At 46.5% G+C, this 21,552-nt stretch overlaps 1 protein-coding gene across 1 annotated transcript in view; it reads left to right on the top strand.

Moving 5' to 3' along the window:
- phlpp2 (PH domain and leucine rich repeat protein phosphatase 2) overlaps window positions 1-21,552 on the top strand; it is a 45,269-nt gene that overhangs the window by 14,037 nt on the left and 9,680 nt on the right. The window contains exons 4-12 of the mRNA XM_031569511.2: window positions 9,593-9,783; window positions 10,550-10,675; window positions 13,022-13,176; window positions 16,252-16,398; window positions 17,247-17,477; window positions 19,646-19,848; window positions 20,325-20,385; window positions 20,563-20,658; window positions 21,417-21,552. The exon at window positions 21,417-21,552 is cut by the window's right edge and continues 20 nt beyond it. Coding sequence (XP_031425371.1) covers window positions 9,593-9,783; window positions 10,550-10,675; window positions 13,022-13,176; window positions 16,252-16,398; window positions 17,247-17,477; window positions 19,646-19,848; window positions 20,325-20,385; window positions 20,563-20,658; window positions 21,417-21,552 — 1,346 coding nt within the window. The remainder of the gene's footprint in view (window positions 1-9,592; window positions 9,784-10,549; window positions 10,676-13,021; window positions 13,177-16,251; window positions 16,399-17,246; window positions 17,478-19,645; window positions 19,849-20,324; window positions 20,386-20,562; window positions 20,659-21,416) is intronic.

Raw genomic sequence — 21,552 nt, forward strand, 5'->3', positions numbered from 1 at the left:
TGTCCAGTGTCCTAGGTGTGGATCGTTCTTTTCCCCAGGTTTTAAATAGCATTCAAACAGAGCATCTTTTCTAATAATGTGTGGAGGTGGGGCAACATTGTCTGGCATGTAGGGTCAGTTAAAATGTGAACAGTCATGCTGTATAGCTGTATCATTAAACGCCCTAGTTCCCATCATCAGCAAACATTCTGCAGAACACATTGGCTGTTGTATGTAGTTACATTGGGCAGGAAGATATGAACATTCTTTTCTACGACACGAGGTGTCCGCTAGATGACACATCTCACACGTGCACTTGATAGCTAAGAGTAAGTTGACCATGTTTCTTCCAGGCTTCAGTTTCTCTAAATTCTTTGTCGCAGTGATCTATGTCATAAGGTACAGGGGTCGCCTGGAGTGGTTTGGTCGGCACCCTGGGCCCTGCACAGACGAAACAGTCACCTTGTGGTACTTGCGTTCTGACGGTCTGATTTACCCATTTCCATCACGGATGATCTTTAGCCAGGCCCCATCGTGGATATTCGTCCAGGGCCTGTGTTTGCTGTATCATTCATAAGTATGTTACTAGAACAACAATGTAAAATCCTACAGTCGTTGCTAAGAGTCCCCCACATCCTTTGCCCACTTTCCGTAACCTCCCATGACCTTGCAGAGGAAGAGACCCCTTACTCCACAATTTCCACTAGGTTCTAATCCCCCAGGACAGTACTGTATCTTCTGCCAGCAGTTGAGACGAATAGAATCTAAACATCTAAACCCCTTTGTAGGCTGGTCTTCTGTCACAGTGGGCACACCCTGGAAACAGCAAAGAAAGATGATCTTTATTCCTCTGCCTCAGCCGTGTGCAGGCTTACCCGTTTGCATTGAGCCAGAAGTATCCACGTGACTCTATCAGCTATTTTGACTGCGGTAGGTGTTGACAGTAGCACTTGTTATGGTCTGTCCCACTTGGGCGAATGGCAGTGTTTTCTTTTGAGGCTGTTGATTAGGACCCCAATCTCCTGGTCCAACCCTTGAATTCAGCCTCACAGTGTTCCTGTGTAGGGGAGAGAAGTCTGAGAGCATTTAGTTTCGACATCATCTTTGCCATATATTCTGCAAATGTATATTCAATCTCTTTGTCTGTTTCAGCAAATAGTTTGAGAGTTTAGGCAGTGTAGATTCTTCCATACATCATTTCAAACAGTGATAACAACATGCATGCTTAATTCACTAATTTCACTCTTGGATTCTCAAATTGCTTTCAATAGGTCGGTTCATTATTTTCTACCAGTCCGGCTGACTGGGGGTTGTATGAACAGTGATTGTCTATGGCTAGACAATATTTCTTTCTTTCGTTGGGATTTAACCCAATAAAATCAATAATGAATGATTAAACATCTTTCTCATGAAATATAAATAAGAAGTACAAATATATATGCTTACTATCCCCACTTATTGAGGCATGTTTTCACCATGGCTCAATATTGCAGCATATCTTTTAATATTGTGAGATCTAATTCTTCAATTGTGTATGTGTCAGATGGTTGTTGTAGTGCGGCCTGGTTAGTGGCCTTGTCTGCTTTGTGGTTTCCCAATGAAACCGGGTCTTTGCATGTGTGCGCAATCAGTTCAATTAGTTCCGCTGCTTGTGCAGAATAGTGTGGAAGTATTGGCTATGCGTTCAAGGTTTATTTGCGTGAACCGTCAACAAACAATAGTTAAATCAGCTTCTGGAAAAGGCATATCTTGTAGGTCAGCTCTGGCTGCCATAGTTTTTATCTGTCCTCTGCCATAAGTAAAAGTGTAATTTGGTTAAATGTCACGCAGCGCTCAATATTGATATGAGGCTGAGTGAGCAAAAAAAAAAAAAAAAGTACGCATGTGGAACTTTCAGTGTAAGTGTCTGTTTAGTACAATAGGAGCAGAGGCCTGCACCGCCAAGGCTGCAGCCACTACTGCTTGTAAACATTCAGACATTGCTTGGGCTACTGGATCTAGCCGGGTTGACTAGTATGCCACTGATATCAACTTTAAGTCCCCACTTATGCATTAACACAGATGTTATATAACCTTTTTTACAGTCTACAGTTTGTACGAATGGCTTTGTCATGTCATGGATGTGCTAGGACAGCAGAACTGACCAACAGTTGTTTTATCTGTTCAAATGCCTGCTTTCCATCTTCAGGCCTTTTAATAATATCTCCTGCTGACCTGGGCTGAGAATAAAGTAAACTCTGCAACATTTGTGTTTCTAACTCGTGGTTAGGAATCCATTATCGCAGAAGTTAGTCATTCTCAGAAAATACATCATTTATTTCTTTGTCTGTGGCTGAGGTGCTTTTTAAGATAGCTTTACTTTAGTGGACCACAGCTGCTAATGTTGTGGCCTTGTTTCTGCTAAAAATCTTAACAACGCCAGGGTATGTTGTTTACAGGTCTTCTTATCTGGAGGAACAGCACTAGATGTTCAACAACAATTGACTGTCCCTCGAACTGTAGCTAAGTTTGAGCTCATGGCTTGTGAGAATACAGTCTTTTGAGCCAGCACTCAGCCCCCACCCATCCTGTCTTAGTCCAATGTATCAGTCTAGGTTAATGTAGTTAGTGTGACAGGCTTACATTTCTCTTTAAATCTTTTTGGGGCTAAACAGTGTATATTCTATACATAATAATATTTTGGGACATCATTGTTTCATTTATTCTAAAACCCATGTATTGTTGGAACAATTCTAATGCCCAACCCACATCACATCTCTTCCTAATAAGTTTGTAGGGCATGTTTTTGAAACCTAATCTGTATTTTGAAATATCTCTCCTGTTTCAAACTCTGCTTTTAGATGTCTCTTTCTTCTTACAACCTTACTGTTCTGGGCATCTAATTCTCTGATTACTGCTCAGCAGGCACCAAAGTCACATAAAACAAAACAAAACAAAAATCATTGGCTTTCTTGCCACCATTAACGTTAGCTTTGCTCTGTTTGGTGCAACCAATAATGTAAAAACATTTTCAAATCAGTGTTAAAATTTTCTTCTTGTTGTAGACATTTTAAACCACCTCTTATTGCTATTATCATGTGCGTCTTCTGCTTTTGACGCACTTTTTCCCATTTGTAAGTTATTTTATGTATTTCTCTTAATCCCTCTAACTGATCTTGAACCCTTTTAAATTACCTTTATCTTATTCTTCACAGTAGGGTTAGTTATGTTTCTATTTTCAGACTCTTTTAGACTTGCTTTTTGAGATTGCAATGCAGAGTCAACCCGAGCCCGACCAGAGGGCCCCCGTCTCACTCGTTTGGTGAGGAGGTTGAGGCCAGGGAATTTCCCTGGGGTGATCAGTCCCCTACTGGTTCCGGGTCAAGGCATCTCAGTAATGCGAAATCTTTAATTACATAAATTATGACTATAATTATCTGTGTTTTACTCATTGTAAAAAGTTTGTCTCAACCCCACAGAAAAATAACACAGGAGTACCTCTGACTCTTTTTTCTTTATCTCTTAAGCAGACTGGAGATAGCTCTTTTAATTCGTCTCCCTCAGGAATATATCTATTCGTAACGTACTATACCCCTCTAACTGAGCTATAACTGAGTTTCTCAATGTTTGTGTTTTGTCTCTGAAGGAGACCGGAATATACCTCAGCATCCAGGAGTATCTCTAACTCTAGCAAATTCTTTCAGAAATATATCTAAAACAGTTAGTATCAACCCCACAGCAAAACACCAGGTACAGGGGAATGGATAGACCTTTAAAAGACTTCTCCGGAGTCGTCTAGAAATAGGTCTAGAAAGTTTGTACAGGCTTCCAGTGGCCAAGGGGATATATCTCTCATTTACCCCGAAGAGTTTGTACAGGCTTCCAGTGGCCAAGGGGATATATCTCTCATTTACCCCGAAGAGTTTGCGGAGGACCCCCTACCACGCAGGTTTATCTCTCATTTACAACCGAAGAGTTTGCGGAGGACCCCCTACCACGCAGGTTTATCTCTCATTTACAACCGAAGAGTTTGCGGAGGACCCCCTACCACGCAGGTTTATCTCTCATTTACAACCGAAGAGTTTGCGGAGGACCCCCTACCACGCAGGTTTATCTCTCATTTACAACCTTTTAACACAGCTAGCAAATTCGTTCAACACACGAGGCAAGCAGGAATATCTCTAACAACTTTGTAACCTTAAAGAATTCCTTCTCTACCCCGCGGAGAACAGGCAACACAGCCCCACTCGAAGACACGTGTACACAAAACCGAAACAAACAATAAACCAACAATATACTACCGTGCACTTACAACAAACAAACAAATACTCACAAACAGCTCGGAGTCCACACCCTACAGTCCAATTATTTTCCTTCACTCTCGGCTCTCCTCGCTGGCAGGCCCTGGCCTCCTTCCAATTCAAGTTGGAGGTCTTTAGAAAAACGGAGTCTCATAGAAATATTTTCCCTAGCTATGTTTCTGTGCCCAGAGGCCACCCTTCCTTCTATACCCTTCCTTCAGAGGCCTGTCTTCTTCCACCGAACGCGCTTCAGGGCTTCGGGAGAGACACTAGCTCTCCTTTACAGGCTTAAGGAAGGTGACTGCGCCCAGGGGACTAGAAAATTCGTTAGGGAAATATCTGTGACTCCTCCGTACGATTCAGGTCCTGATGATTAGCCCAGCGTGGAGAGTCGATGAGGTTGTTGGAATCCCGGACACAAGCCCCCAAATATGATAGGTGAAAATTCACCCTAGTTACCTCAGGACTCCGGAGCTGCATATAAGTATATTTATTAGACAAACAACAATTGCAATCGGGCTCACTCCCAGCACAAGGCTGAAAGTGAAGCAATGATAAATACATCGCACAAGGTTTATATAGACAGAAGTTGAGCATTCAGCAGGGAAAACCACGTGGTGGATTTCTCACGTCCGAGGCAAGGATGGAAGTTTTGCAAGGTTGGAAGAAGCACAGTTCGACCCTTCTTATCACTTCTGGTCTAAACATGCTCTTGTACAAATGCAGACTAAGTGGCACCTAATATTCTAAGTTACACACACGCAGAAACACAGAAAAGCCATGTTCCTGCTTACATAAGTACATGATTCATATAAGGTAATTAATAATACAAGGCACTTGATTAGTCATTAACAGTGTTTGGAAATTATCTCCATCAACAACCACCACTGACAAAATAGGTGGACGAAAGTGGGGTTTCTTTGGCACAGATTTCAAGATCAATGCCCCATTGGTTGACATTGTTTCCGAAGCAGAGGGCTCTACATCCCGGCCCACGGGGTTTCCTCAGCTGAGTTACTGCAATTACTTCATCTCCTCGTCAGCCTGACTCGGCCCAGCCCTGCCCAACCCTACCCTCCCCGCTTAGAGCGGGGCGTCCATAGGGATGTCCAATTTAGAAATGCTTGTTGACATCCTTCAGGATAGTCAAAAAGGTCGACGAGGTAAATTTGATTGGAAGGACTTTTTTTTGGTACGCTGCGAAGCAGGGGTGTATAAATAGCTGAACAGTAAAGGCTGTTGTCCTTGATTCCCTTCCACTGCTACTGTGTGCTGTGTGCCCTGAGCCTAGGGGGATACACACGTTTAGTGCTGCCACTAGAGTTTGGATGGCTCAAGAGCTTCTGAAACACTTTCGTTAAATCCGTTTTAAAAAGAGTGGGTGATAATGTGCAGTGCTGCTGTCTTTTTTTTTTTAAAGCTCTTAAAGGTGATAAGGATTATTCATTTGAGTAATTGCTGTGTTATTCTTATGAAATCCGGGGTCTAACTCTCTATAAGGGGAAGGTGTTGTCCTCCAGTTTGTGTCCTAAAAGAAGTCCTAAAACAAAGTTTGTCCATTTCGGGGGTCTGTTTGGCAGTGTTACTTTCTGATGGTTACTGATTCACGACAATGATTGTATTAGCATGTAGCCAACTAGGCTTCCCAATCTCCCTGTACTGCCCTGAGGCCTTGTCTTTAGTGGTTCATGTCCTCACACAGTCTAACACACACACACACACACATCCACACATAGAGAAAAGAGGACAGCAATCGGGAGCTGTGGGACCTGAAGTCCTCTTGTGCAGAGGCCAGTGGGTCAGCCATCCCTCTCCATTCCTCTCCAACTCCTCTGTCACGAAGAGGCTCCTTATCACTCCCCCAGACAGCCGAGGAGTGGAAGAGACAAACGTCTGCACCTCATCCCCGCCACGCTTCCCCCGAGCCGGGAGAGCAGATGGCAGACAGTCGATATGTCAGCTCCTGGGAGTCTGACACGAGCTATTAACAAGACCCGTAACACACCTTGTCTTATGAAATGAAATTCACTCAAGGAGAGAAATGAAAGTTGTGTGTGTGTGTGTTTGTGTGTTTGTGTGTGTGTGTGTGTGTGTGTGTGTGTGTGTGTGTGTGTGTGTGTGTGTGTGTGTGTGTGTGTGTGTGTGTGTGTGTGTGTGTGTGTGTGTGTGCGCATGCGAGTGAAAGTCTTTTGTGCTTCTATGGCCCGCAATTAACCTGAGTGTACTTTGGGTTTGGCGCAGCCCCCCGTTTGATGTGTCCTTCAGAGCCTCAGCAGAAGCCTCCAAACATAATTAGATTGAAAGAGGGGAGTTTAATGTGAAGAAAGCCCCAGCTCACTCGTCAGCATGACTGATGCATCTGGGTTAGGCCATCGCTAGAGAGAGAAGAACAATCTCACTTCACTCCCTGTGTGTGTGTGTGTGTGTGTGTGTGTGTGTGTGTGTGTGTGTGTGTGTGTGTGTGTGTGTGTGTGTGTGTGTGTGTGTGGATAATCAGTGGTGGAAGGAGTACTGAAGTTTAGTACTTAAGTAAAAGTACAAGTACCCAGTAAAAGTAAAAGTACTACATCAACAATCCTACTTAAGTAAAAGTAAAAAGTATTTACTTTTAAATTTACTTTAAGTATTAAAAGTAAAAGTACTCACGCAATGGGTTGTCTCTCAATGTCTAGGCTGTGCCATTTTGATAAAGAAATAGCTACTGGTAATAAATGCCTCTACAGATGTCACTACTAGTTATAATTATAAGCAACAACATTTGTTAATTGGAAAGGTTGGTGTACTTATTGTGCCTATCGTCTGTAATACTGTTCACACTCTATCTTACAATTCTGCGGATGACAAGTTATCTACCTGGGATTATTTGCAAAGTTAATACCATTAAGCCAAACCAATAAAGACACCATGTGATATCTTTACATCTTTTATTTAATTGTAAACGTGTAAAAAAGGGAAACGGAACATGAAAAACAAATGTAATTGTAAGACTGGACAGAACAAGGCACGCTAGCTTGACATAGCTAACCTACCAGCTTTATCTTACCACTACGTTAAATATATAATGAAGATACAGCAATAGCATCAAAAAACATGATTGTATGTCAACATGCATTTCGCTAGATACCATTATAATATCATGTCAGTAAACTAATTAAATACATATATCAATATTCAAGTCAGGGACATTAACTTAGCAAAGAAATCACTCAGCTTACCTCGATATGCTACTTTAAATTTGAGGGCGAATTATTAAAGGCTAGCAACTCCTTTTTTTGAGGGAGACAGGAAACGCATTGGAAACTCGTCATTCTTGGGTCCTTTGAACTCGAACATATCTTTTAAATAGGGCCAAGGGTGGCTGTCGCTACACGATGGTAGTCCTTTGGGGGATCGTAGTCCCTCACATTGCGCATGCGTTATTTTGCGACACTGTCGACTGCTGTCGACAGCGAAGCCGCGCGCGCATGCGTCACAACGACAGATCCGTTTTCAATCATGGAGAAAAGCGACGAAAGCCAGTTTTTTGAAAACATGACCATTTATTTAAAAACAAAGAAGATGTCACAGTGGACAAAACAGATGAGGTGGAGGATCAAAAAGTCTCTCCCCAGTTTCGTTTCATATGTTGACGTAGAGCCTTATGCTGTTAGCCGTTTACAACATAATTAAATATAACATTAAATATACCCACATTATGCGTTAAGACAAGCCCCATATGTTGACGTTTAAACCATTTACAACATTATTAAATATTACGTTAAATAAACTTACATTATGCGTTAAGACAAGCCAGATATGTTGATGTTGATGTTGAGCCTTATGCCGTAAACCGTTTGTGTCTGAGCATGCGCAATGTGAGGGACTACGATCCCCCAAAGGACTACCATTGTGTAGCGACACTGGCTCATATCAGAGGGCTCAGTTCAGGCCGACTCTGGATCCATGTTGAATAGGCAGTTAGTCAGGCTGTCTGTTGAATGTTCAGGTATAACAGGCAAAGCTACCGCTAGTGCTGCTGCCAGACGAGCACTCTGATATCATTGGAGTTGATAGAGCCACCTGATTGGTTTAAACTTCCAAAACAGCAAAGCAATCCATATTTTTGTGTAGGCAACTGTTTGGCGAAACTGTTTCATAAAATGTAACGAGTAACAACCCATATTGTAGAAATGTAGCGGAGTAAAAGTATAGATAATAGCAAAAAAATGTAATGGAGTAAAAGTAAAAAGTATGCACTATTATTTTTACTTAAGTAAAGTACAGATACGTAAAAATGTACTTAAGTACAGTAACGAAGTAAAAATACTTCGTTACATTCCACCACTGTGGATAATACTGAGGTACTTTGGGAGCACCTCTGTTTTTTAGCCTCTTAGACTTACTTCAGTGTTTGAAATGGGATTATCAAGGCCTGCATGTTTACAAACCTAAAAAAAAGTACACTTCTCTCTTGAACACAAGCACTGCAGCACAGGTGTTCTTCAGAACTGACCTGGATTTAACTCCTATACTGAGCATCGTCTCCTACCTTCCCAGAGCTTTTGAATGCCCCGGCGACAGACTTTGGGACCGCGTCGGCCAAGAAAGAAAAGTTGTTCTGATTTGAGCCTTTCTCTAGCTACTTTCTAGATTATCCTGATAAAGAGACAACGCCTCAGACAGAGATACTCAGACGCATGGGTCTCTGACTACAGCCTGAACCCGCCTAGCGATGTTGTCACACACGGGACATGATGTAACCAGGCAATAAAACCCTGCCCGAGAGAACAGTACTCTATGGCCGTGCTGCTAGCAGACTCTCAGTGAAAGAGCTTTTCCCTGTCATGTACAGGAAGATTAAGAAACAGGGTGTGGGGGCCTATGAGGTGCTCATGATGTTATCACTGCAGGCCTGTTTAATATTGTCCATGCTGTTTGTATGCTGCTACAACCAGGTTGACCTGTATCTGATTACATATACACACACACACACATATATATGTATATGCACAGGCCCCGGTGACAGCGCAAAGGGTTTGTGTCACCGTGAGCTGACCAGTGCAGGTGACATCATTTGCTGGCAGCCCGTGTATTCTCCTCCTCCTCCCCTGCTGAGCAAGCCCCTGGTGAACATTGCATGTGCTATTAATTAGTTTGTGTGTGTCTGTGTGTGTGTGCGTGTGTGCGTGTGTGTGTGCGTGTGTGTGTGTGTGTGTGTGTGTGTGTGTGTGTGTGTGTGTGTGCACATGTATCAGCTTGCGCCAACTCCTTCCTGACCAAACTGTTTAATCGTTGTGTGTGTGTGTGTGTGTGTGTGTGTGTGTGTGTGTGTCACCACATCTGTCCATCCTCAGAGCGTCCAGTGAATGCGGACCAGCAGGAGCGGACGCTGCTGAAGGGTGTGTTCAACGTTCGTAAGGGCAAGACACAGCTGCACAAGTGGGCCGAGCGTCAGGTCATCCTGTGCGGCACCTGCCTCATCGTGGCCTCCGTCAAAGACAGCCTCACCGGCAAGATGCACATACTTCCCCTGGTGGGGGGCAAGGTGAGAGGGCACCAGGGGTTGCGTGGGCCGGGGGCAGGGGTGGAGAGAGGGGAACATGGGCAGGAGGTGGGGGGGTTCCTCTCTGTTCTCTCTCCACTACTCACACGAGGGGTCAGAGCCTCCCCAGGCCGAGAGGAGATACAACAACACAGCTGCAAATGAGAACACTCGTGTGTAGACACAAACACATACACACACATTGCACGTGCAAACACATTGCAACAGAGGAGAGCCATCACATGAGTAGAAAAGCGTACCCTTTAGCGGGACACCAATCTCAGGCCATTCATGCCCACTCATACACCACCCACCGGGAAGACCTTTCATAAACATGAATATCCATCACAAACATGTTTGCTCACAAAACACCAGACAAACACAGAAGTGCGAAGGCCTTAATTCTAAAACTGTTCTTATCCAATACATATACACTTACATCTAATCTAATGCGTACAGTAGTAACTTGCATTAGAACTTATGTATGTATAATGTATGTGTTATGTATAATGAAATACATCTGTCTAAGACTTTTTAATTCCTCCTCCTTCCTCTTTCATGTACCTATTTTTTGTGAGATGGCTGTGAATTTTCTCTACTTACCCTCTTCACAGTTTATAGTCCCTGGCAAATCTCGTTTCTGGTTGTTTTTTTTCATTGATATCCTAGAACCTTTGAGCTTATTCTTCATTCTTGTTTTGAACCACATAAACTACGACTGTTGTTTCAGCTAACCTTGCTGTGTATGTGTGTGTGTGTGTGTGTTAAGGTGGAGGAGGTGAAGAGGCGACAGCACTGTCTGATGTTCAGCTCAGCGGGCCCGCAGGCGCAGACCTACTTTGTGAACTTTGACACGCTGGCAGACTACCAGCGGTGGCATCGGCAGGCATCGAAGGTAAGCCCGTGGGACTGGCACCCTGCCTCTCGCCTCTGTCTTATCTCATTAGGGAAAGTAAAGTCCGACGATGAAGGTTACCCATGTTGTCAGGTTTGCAGAAGAGAGACGAGGAGGGAGAGAGGGAAGGAAAGAGGGGGAGAAAGAGACTGGTAGGGAAAGAGGGGGGGGGGGGGGAGGAGAGAGGGAAGGAAAGAGGGGGAGAAAGAGACTGGTAGGGAAATAGGGGGGGGGGGGGGGGGGGGGGGAGAGAGGGAAGGAAAGAGGGGGAGAAAGAGACTGGTAGGGCTTGTTGATTGCTTCTGCTGTCCAGGTCTAGACCTCCTACAGAGGACAGCTTTGGTTTAACAGCTGTTTCACTGGAAGTTTGGAAAGTGTTTTCTTACAATTAGAGTGTGTGTTTGTGTGTGTGTGTGTTCGTGCGTGGGTGGGTGCCTGTGTCTTACACATTGATTGCATATGTGTCTGAGAGAGCTAGAGAGAGTGAGCGAGCGTGAGAGAGAGAGAGAGAGGGAGGGAGAAAACTAATGGCTTATCTTCCCTCTCTGTCTTTCCACGTCCTCTCTGTTCTGGTCATGTTCCTGTATCTCTGATTGTGTAATGAATTACATCTCCCTCCCTCCCTCCCTCCCTTCTCTGGGCCCTAACGAGCTCTGAATGCCTCTGCTGAGGCAGAGAGCCCCCCTTCACAAAGACCTGGAGAGGGTGGGAGGGAGGGAAAGAGGCAGGAGAGGAGAAGCACTGAAAAGCCAATTATCCAGCCCAGGCTGGGAAGTCAGGGCCTAGGCAGACAGGTCAAAGAGGCCCGCCGCTGCGGAGGTGGAGAGAGGAGGCTCCAGTGATGGCGAGAGACAGCATCAGGGAGGGGGACAATATTAGAGAGACAAAACCAGAATGTTTAGGAGAGAGGAGGGGGAGGGAGAGAAGGGGGTGGGGAGAGGGAGCATAGTTTTTTTGGGCTCCTGCCAGTCTCGGAATCACGCATGTCCTTCTCTGTTCGTTCTCCTTGTGGGTAGGTATTTATGCACCCTGTGTGTGTGGGTGGTGGGACGGTTGTGTGCCCGTGTGACGGTGTGTTTTGTAAGCTGTGGGTTTGATTGGGGTTGCCGTGGCCACTGGACTGCTGGTGTGCCTTTGAGCTGTGGAGGATGATTGAGTGTGTGATGAAGCCGTCTGAATGCAGGGCAGCTCAGCCTGTCCACGCCCAGACACACAGCATTCATAGCTACCCTGCGGCCTCTGTCTCTTTCTCCCTCTCTCTCTCTCTCTCTCTCTCTCTCTCTCTCTCTCTCTCTCTCTGTCTCTCTCTCCCTGTCTCATTCTCTCCTTTCCTCCCTGCATATCTCTCTATTCTTTTCTTTTCCCTGCCTCTCTTGTCCCTCTGTCTCTCCCTCTCATGTCTTCATAACAAATGCATTTTTGTCTCCCTCTCTCTTATCTCTTGGTCAGTCTTGCTGCTCATGGCAGAAAAACAAACTCGTACTTGTGTGAATTGCAGCCCATTTCCGCCTCTTCGCTGGCTTACTTCAAAGCCGTACAGTCTTCACAAAGCACAGTGCCTCCAGAGAGCAGGCCAGAGATACTGTGATGCAATAGCACGCCTCAGTAAGCTGACGGGGCCGACTACAGCCAGTAAATGATTGCATTCTCCTGGCTAATCTCACCAAAGCCGGTGTCAGAGCTCCAACCGCTGATAAATTGCTGTCTTCCTGTCCAGGTAAAAGGCGCTGCCTTTGCCCTTGTAGATGTCTTCATATAGAATTCAACACTTAAGAAGGGGAAAAAACTGCTCTTGTCAAGCATCCTGTAAACCTTGAATGGAAACGTTGAAAGAAGCACGCTGGGGATCATTGACATGAACAGACCCACAGACATGCACACACACACACACACACATACACACATACACACACACACACACACACACACACACACACACACACACACACACACACACACACACACACGCACACACACACTCTTGTACAGTTTTCTAATAAAAAGATGTGTCAGCCTAATGTGACTGACTGTAGAGCACAGGGTCCTCACATGGCCTCTTGTCTGGATCCCTGGCTGATGATTGCTTGGATATAAGCAGCTACTGTTTCACTCTTGCCACCTCACTCAAATGGGAATCACTGAGTATTTATGAGCGGTAAAGAGGCGCTGAGCATTTCTCGGAAAGTCCAGGAGAATCATTGACTCATCACGGTCCATTTCAGTCAACTGAAAGGAGAATAACATGGCTTCACATGTTGGTTGCTCATCTATTAATCCAAAGCCATTCTGTGTGTGTGCTTGTGTGTGTGTGTGTGTGTGTGTGTGTGTGTCTTCCCCTTTCTCCAGGTGGTGTCTCAAACCATTAGCCTGGTTGACCTGTCCTGCTACAGTCTGGAAGAGGTGCCCGAGTATCTGTTCTACAGCCAGGACATCACTCACCTCAACCTCCGACACAATTTCATGAGACTGGAGGGGCCTGGAGGCCTGCTAAATTTACCCAGGTAAGGGAAACCACGACAGCCCTGTCACTGCCTTTCTCCACTACCTGCCCACTATATCCCTTCTGTTCCCCATAGAAAGGCTACTGTGGGATGCTGTCAGAAACAGGAATGGTTACATTTATTGTGCTGTTCGACCCTGTGACGGACCGAGCCTCGGTTGCCGTCAAAAATGTGGGTTTGGCCCAAAAAGCTCAGAGACAGAGTGAGGGTTCAAAATATAAAGTTTTAATATCTTTTAAATATCCTGGAGAACTGCTAAGCATCTCAATTATAAGATGACAAACAGCAACAGTCTCCAGGCATATAACCTGCTCAGCCTCTAAATGGGGTAGAGGACAATATTCAGCAGTACCAAGCTCAATTAAAAATACCTGCTTAGCCTCTAAATGGGGTAGAGGTCAAAACTCAGCAGTCAAAAAGGGTCCACAGCGAAACACATACCTGACATGACAAGACTAACCCCCCTGCCAGTCTGGGCAATTAGCAGTTTCACTGAGGGAGGATCCAATTGTAATCAGTGGTATGAGTGTTTGTGTGTGCGTGTGTGTGCAAACCATGTCTGTTGGGTGCGCTGGTGGTGGCAAACATAGGGCAGAAGTGTGCAGTTCATGTGTGGTCGCACCACGACCGTCACAGACCCATGCAAGACACCTTGACAGGGGCGTAACTATAGTGGGTGCAGCAGGTGCAGCTGCACCTGGGCCCGTGGGTCGGGGGGTTTTCGTGCCCAAGAAAAATATCTGTGCAAAGGGAGGGGGCGTGGCAGCGGCGGTTACAAACATGGGGTACGGGACTGTAAAATGTTTGGGAACCACTGACTAGAGCCCATCATAATAGCCTGCACCTGGGCCCGTCGTAACTACGTTACGCCACTGCACCTTGAAGACAGAATTTAATTTACACCTATACTCCTTTCGTCGTTTAAGTGGTTAAAGTTGTCATTTAAGTGCTCCTTTCCTCTCAGATGGGATGGTTCTGCTCTGGGCTCCGCTTGAAGTTGTTTTTCTTGGCAGCAGTAGCTATTGCAGAGAGTGTGTCTGCAAAGGTGCAGGGGGAATATGAAAGGAAAAAATGCATCCCTCATGGGACGTGGATATTTTTTTCATGAAGGCTGCTGTGTGTGTGAGGACCAGAAAAGAAGCTGAGAGGTTTAAGCATACAATAGCATCCCGTTTGCTGGGGTATGGGTCCTAGCCGTGATAAAAACTAACAAACAAGCCCTGACAGCTCGACGTGCATCCACAACACGCACGGGTGAACGAGTCGACAGAGACGTAGACCGCCGCGCGGTCACGTCTTGCGTAATGTCGAGTATGCGTACTAAGATGTCAGAACGTGATGTGTTTGCTCGGCTGCCTGTGGCGTAACATGCAGCAGGCAGCGTTCAGGCTGGCGTTCATCTCTAACGTTGAGCTCCGGTTGGACCCTCTGTGCTCGGCGTGTTTGTGTTTTTCCTAATGGAGGAGACCCAGGCAGATTGGCACAGTGTTCTCCTCCTCCGTGGGTCAGAAGAGACACTTAGTGCCACGCCTGCCCGCATGCAAACAGAGCCTATTAAAATGAGTTGCAAGTGGTCATTCGCACAAGAGATAACCCTATTAAATGTTAATCATCAACTAGCCGTAGCGTGTTGTCGTTGCAAGGCCGTCATTAGAACAAGGCTAAGCCATAAGTGGGTTATTTGTATATGTGTGAGTGGGATGGAGAGAGAGAGAGAGAGGAAAAGGGAGAGAGAGAGAGAGGAAGAGGGAGGGCGGGAGGGAGGGAGGGAGGGAGAGCGAAAGATGGGCGGTGCAAAGGGCACATGAGTGAGGAACTCTTCCTTCTGACAGACACGGAGTGATTTTACACATCGCTACACCCGCTCTCTCTCTCTCTCTCTCTCTCTCTCTCTCTCTCTCTCTCTCTCTCTCTCTTTATGCCCCCTCCCATCCTTCTCTCTCTGTGGCTCTCTTTCTTTCCTTTTCAGTGCATTCTATCTCTTCCCCATCCATCCTCCTCTCCCTCAGTTTTTTCTCTCAATCTCTTTCTCTCTGCAACTATCAACCTCTTTTCTTCTGCCTGTCTGTCTCTCATTCTCTCTGTAATATTTTGTTTTCACTACCTCGTCTCACCTCTGTTCTGTCTCTCAGAGTCTCCCTCTCTGTCTGCCTCTCACGCCCTTCATCCTGGCTGTATATTTAGTAACCCCCTGTCGGAGGCGATGTGGTGTGATGTGGAGTGCGATGGCTGGGAGAGACTGGGGAGGATACGGTCTGAACTCAGACATATGTTATGACTCAGGCAGCCCAGCCACCTCCATGGCTGACAGGATGCTAGGGAGAGGGGCGGTGGGCAGGAGAAAGGTGTGTGTGTGTGTGTGTGTGTGTGTGTGGGGGGGGTGGGTTGTAGCAGCCATTATCGCTAGTTTCTTCCGCATCGCTACACTCATTACCATGCGTTTAACTAGCCCTTGCCCACAGGCGAGACATAGGGGCAGCGTAGGGGAAAGGGTCCGTGCTGTGCCAGTGTGGAGGGATACTGCTCTCTTGGCCAGGTTTGTAGGCTCAAGACAGCCTTTGGTTCTAACCCGCCATTGTGTAGAGGCCGTTTGTGCAGATTTAAGCACTGTCCAGCTCACCAGTTTGGGGGGGACAGAAAAGCTGTCGGTGTCAATTGGACCATGTATGAGAGAGTGTGTGTGTGTGTGTGTGTGTGTGCCTATGTCTGTGTCTGTGTCTGTGTGTGTGTGTGTGTGTGTGTGTGTGTGTGTGTGTGTGTGTGTGTGTGTGTGTGTCTGTGTGTGTGTGTGTGTGAGGACTGCTCTGGGTCTTGGTTCGCGAAGGCTGCGATAGTCACCCATCCGTGAAGAGGACTGTGAAAATGTCAGCGGCCCATTGTAACGAGGGCACTAGAGCCACTGGACCAATTACTGAGAACAAGTCTGCGTGCCCCCGCACATTTTACCTGATTGAAACTGCCAGCGTTTATAATGTGTGGCTTCCCCACGAGTATGTCAGAAAAGAGGAAGCATAAGCAGTTTTACCACCCTGTGTTTATTTCACCTATCCGATCTTCACGTCACCTTTCCCACAGGTTTTCCCAGCTCAAGAGCCTGAATCTCTCGCACAACCGCCTGGGCATGTTCCCCGAGTCCGTGTGCGAGATCCTGACCCTGACTGAGCTCAACCTGTCCTGCAATGGCCTGCACACAGTACCCACGCGCATCAGCAACCTCCAGAGGTATGGAACCAGTACGAACCGGGCTCAACACCATAGAACAGTACACGACAACCCCAGTTATCGGGCCCTCTGGGAAAGTAACACATCACTTAAACATAGTTTAAACGCTTGTATGTGTGTAAGATCCAAACGGAGAGGTATTCTGGCTTCTTCGAGGACATTCGTTTGTAGAACGGAAGACAGCTGCAAAGGCTGAGGTGAAATCAGTCCTCTCAGGTGCCAGTCCCTCCCTCTCTCCCCCTCTCCCTCTCTCCCTCTCTCCCTCCCTGCACTTCAGCATGTTTGATTTTCCACTTCTCTCCTCTTCTTCGTCTTGTTAAGAACTCTTTTCTTCATCAGAAGAATGGTCTCGAGCAGCACTCTCTCCCTGTGGGTGATGTGAAATGCCAGCGTATGGTAATGGAGACGACGAAGGTGTTGAATAATGATTTCATTTGCCTACTGATGAGGGGACATTTTGTGCCGTGGAGCTGTCTGGAGTTCACCAGCCTCTCTCCGGCTGCAACAACTGCCTATTCTTTATTTCATTTTTTATTTCACTCCACGCGAAGGCCCTCACATCCCCTCTTTTCAGAATTTTCTTTCTCCTGCACTCTCTCTCTTTAATTTAGCAAGTGAAATGCATCAAGTTCAGCCGTTTTTATCAAGCTTTAAATTCAGCCCATGTTTAAGGCTCCATATCAGATCAGAACAACAGGGGCCCTTTACCATGGCAACACTGAATGGCTTTCACATGTGCTACTACAGTGTTATGTGTAAACATATCTTAAGTGCTCAGCTCAGAGATAGTCAAACAATCTGAGAATGGATGCGTGCTGATTTTTTGTTTTTCCTTCCTGCTTCCCAAGCTTACAGACCCTCTCCCTGGATGGCAATCACTTGAGCTCTCTGCCAGAGGAACTGGGAGGCCTGACTCAGCTTTGCAGCTTGAGCCTCTCCTTCAACGACTTTCCCCACATCCCCGCCGTGCTGGAGAGGCTGAGCGCGGTGGACAGGCTGGCCATGGCCGGAAACAAGGTGGAGACTCTGAAGCTTAGCGGTCTGGCCAGAATGAGCCATCTCAAGAGCATCGACCTACGGTGAGGCAGAAGCGACTTTTTACTTTCTCTGTTTCATTTTCCCTTTCATCCCCCTGTGTCTTGCTCTCCCTTTCTCTCTTTCTCTCAGTCTTCATTTATCATTCCCTCGCTTTCTTACCCTTTCACTCCCCCTCTCACTGTGTTTCCTGCCCTGCAGTTAATACTCTGGACACTCTCTGCATGCATACTGTGCACTCAATACAGGACGGTAATGTAATAAGTGGGCCCATCAGTAGATCAGTTAGGAGCCAGCAGCTCACTGGAGGCTAAATGCATGCTCTCTCAAAGCCCTCCCTTCATGAAGCTTTCATTCCTCTTCTTTCTCATCCCTCCATCAAAGGAATACAATTTTACCATCGCTTATTGGGGTCTTTCTCTCTCTCTCTCTCTCTCTCTCTCTCTCTCTCTCTCTCTCTTTCTCTCTCTCTATCCATTCCTCTATTCTCTTAATTCTCTGCTCCCTTCCTATTCCTCACCTCGTATGTTGGTTGTTCTGTTTCAGGGTGGGGGGTTTGGGGTTCATTGGGGTCTGGCACACCTGGAGTGGATTAAGCCACCAGCCAGCCTCAGTGAGCCAGCACTGTTGTCTTTGTCCATAACATATCTGGAGTTCATCAGGGATGGACAGAAGGATGGGGCTGGAGAATGAAAGGGGGAGGTATAGAGGAGAAAGAGAGTAACAAGACTGTTGGCAGGCACTGATGGAAGGGAGGCTAATGGAGTGGGAACTGAACTTCAGAGCACATTTGAACAAGAGCAAGTAAGGAGTTAAAGAGAGAGTCGGAGATTTAGGGCCCCGTACTTAGGAGGATTACAGCGGCGTTTGTACTTCAAGTTCACAGAACTCCAGATCCTAAATGGTAGCAGCCAGCTCTGAGACGATTCTAGGAAGAGCTTACATAAGCACAAGATGTTTCCAGCGAACGCTTCAGTACGTATAGACCAAAGAGAGAAACCTTCATATCAGAAATCCACTTCTCACCGTGGGCTCGCTACGGACTCACTATCGTCTCAGACTCTCCATGCCCCACCGCTGTGACCATGCACCGCTGGGATTATGACCCGTGTTTGAGCAGCTGGATGGGATCGGGTACGGTGGGGGAGAACCACCAAACCTTCCCTCCGGGAGCCTAGCCAGGCAGATCCCAGTCTTCAGATGTTCTGACCACCATTTCCCACCACATCATCCCATCATCTAAAATGAAAACAAAAAAAATAAATTCTCCCAGAAGCCTCAGACCCAAACAGTGAGCGATGCATGGCAGATGATTGACGCGTAGGGGTGAGTTTATGGAGAGTTTAGAACCACATGGGCTCTGTAGGCTGAGAACGCAGAGGCGAGGCAGACAAAGCTGCCGTTGAGCGCTGCGACAGAGAGCGAATGGGTCAACACTGGAGTCACTGTTCTTCCCCGACGATGAAGTGGGCAGAGTCATCCATCTGTGTCTCTGTGCTCTCTTTTATTAGTGAGCCATTGGTCTGTTGGTATCCTGTCTGTCTGTCACAGCTTTTCTGTCCAACTGGTCTCAGTGCTGTTTTGTTCTAGTCATTATGCATTGGCCTGGTGCCGGCGGTCTGCCTGCCTATATAAATGCTTTGTTGTGCTTTTTTTTACCAAATGAATGGAGTCAGATGTGAACAATGTTAGAATGTCTTGGCAGATTTAAAAAATGTGGCTGTTGATGTAGACTAAACAATATTTTATTTTCTGATCTTAATCCCATTACTGAAACAGGTGACTTCAATACTGAATGCTAATTGGCTTTTCTTGTCAGCAGTATCATCCATATTAATTTCAATGTCAACTGAATTATAGTTTTATTGATGGGACCTTCGACAAGAAGGGCTAGACTCCTGGGGAAATCTTGTGGAAGTTAGCAGGAAATGCTAACGTGGTTTACAGCACCTTTTAAAGGCGTTGTTTTGATCGTTAGGTGAATCCTGAGTGGGGCTCTTCTAAAAGTGCTTTGGCTGCTGTAACAATGGTCAGTGTGTTAAGCTTGAGTGTGCCTGTTCAAACTGTGGTGTGTTTGGTCAATATATAAATGGCTCTGGCTCTTTTTTAATTTGAATTTCTACTGTTGATTGTGATTGGTTTGTATGAGTAAAGGTTCGGTCAGTGGGCTTAAGTTGACGGTTGTCTTAACAGTGTGTGTGTTGATTGGCAGGTTGAATGGGCTGCGGTGTGTGACGAGTGAGACCCTGGAGCCGGTGAAGCAACTCACCCACCTGGACGTGCGGGACAACTGCCTCAGCGCCCTGGATCTGAGCTCTGCTTGCAGCCTGGAGAGCCTGCACTGCCAGCACAACCAGCTGGGGGCGCTCACACTTAGCGGCTTCATGTTGCGCACTATCCACGGCAACAACAACCGTGAGTTGAACAGAGCAGCTCTCTCGCCCCCCCTACTCCAACCCCTGATGTATCACCTTCTTTCATACACAAATATACTCCATCTCTCCTTCTCTCCCTTTCGCTCTCTCTCTCTCTGTATATCTGTCCATCCATCTATGCATATCTAAAAGTCTATCTGTGTCTCTCGCTAGCTCTCTCCAGGGGATGCATGGTTATATAACCTATAGACGCTCTTTGGTCTGCCATTGGCTGTTCATGCCATGGCTCCATATGCTGTGAACATGCCAGCTGCCACTGCTCAGTTCAGGCTCAGTTTTAGCAAAAACACACCATTCAGAGCAAAACACACACACACACACACACACACACACACTTAAATGTGCATACTGAGCTGTTTCTGTGTGGTCCTATTGCACGTGTTTGTTTCCAGTCATGCGTGGGTTTATGGCTTGTATTTTCCCCCTGAATGTGCGGTAATGCGTGTTCCCTCACAGGCCTGACCACCGTGAACATCTACCCAGTGCCCAACCAGCTGACTCACATGGACCTATCCTGGTAAGCATGTTCATTTTCCTATCTAATACTGACCAGTATTACTGAGTACAACTGTTATCTAATACTAAACGTGGAGCAGGAACTGTCAATGTCAATTACAGTCAACAGACAGTGCACTGAGACATTTGTTCTGGTGCTGTTGCTGATGATGCTACGGCCTTCCTCATTGCTCAACAGGAACCTTTTGGAATACCTGCCAGACTGGGTTTGTGACAGCAGGAAGATTGAGGTGCTGGACGTCTCCCACAATCTCCTGTCTGAGCTGCCGGCCAGGTGAGCAGATGGACAAAACCATCTTTCCCCGTCTCCAATCCACCAAAAACTGCTCCATCATGTCCGTCTACTTCGTGGCCAATCTGACCATAACAAACTGGAGGAAATTGAGTCATCGGCGGCCTTGCAGCCTCTCCCGCCTCCCTGGCTTCCTCTCCGATATTTCGCAGTAGTTTATGGGACAGTGTACCATATTAATGTGATTTACTCAGCCTGGGATTAGAGCTTGGCCAGACGTCGCATGGCAAATGAGATCTCCTTATTGACAGGCGGGCGGGCGAGCGGGCGATGAGGCGACCCGGGTACGCCAACTGCACGGCGAGATGTCGGGAGCAGGGGGCCCTACCGCAACAGATAGCGCCCTGCTCAAAAGCACTAACACACCTTCCTGCCCGAATTAACGCAGTCACAGTCATTTGCATCTGAATGGACCCCGAAATGCTCCTCAAACGAGATCATATTCAAACTGTGTATGGCTCAGCTGGGCTGCTCCAGATGGAGCACTGTTTTATTTTTTTGATTCTCTATTTTTTTGTCTTTAGTCAGGGGTGAATTTTGCTGTGGTGGTACATTAGACGGATGAGTTGAAAGAGACAGTGATGGATTTTAGTCTTTGTGGTGGAGTTTTCATGCGTCATTATTTGGCTGCTTTCAAAAATAATGAAATGTACAGCACACAACAATAGTCTGTCTGTCTCATTTTCTCTTTCTCTCTCTCTCTCCCACTCCTCCACTCTGTCTCTCACCCTCTCCTGCAGACTGCTCAGTAGCCTGAGCCTTCGGAAACTGCTGGCTGGCAACAATCGGCTGCAGAGCCTGCCTGACCTACTTGACCACGTCCCCCTGGAAGCACTCGACCTGCAGCACAACAAGCTAGCAGAGCTCCCCGAGAGC

The sequence above is a fragment of the Clupea harengus genome, chromosome 6 (genome assembly GCF_900700415.2).
Source record: "Clupea harengus chromosome 6, Ch_v2.0.2, whole genome shotgun sequence".
Taxonomy (NCBI): domain Eukaryota; kingdom Metazoa; phylum Chordata; class Actinopteri; order Clupeiformes; family Clupeidae; genus Clupea; species Clupea harengus.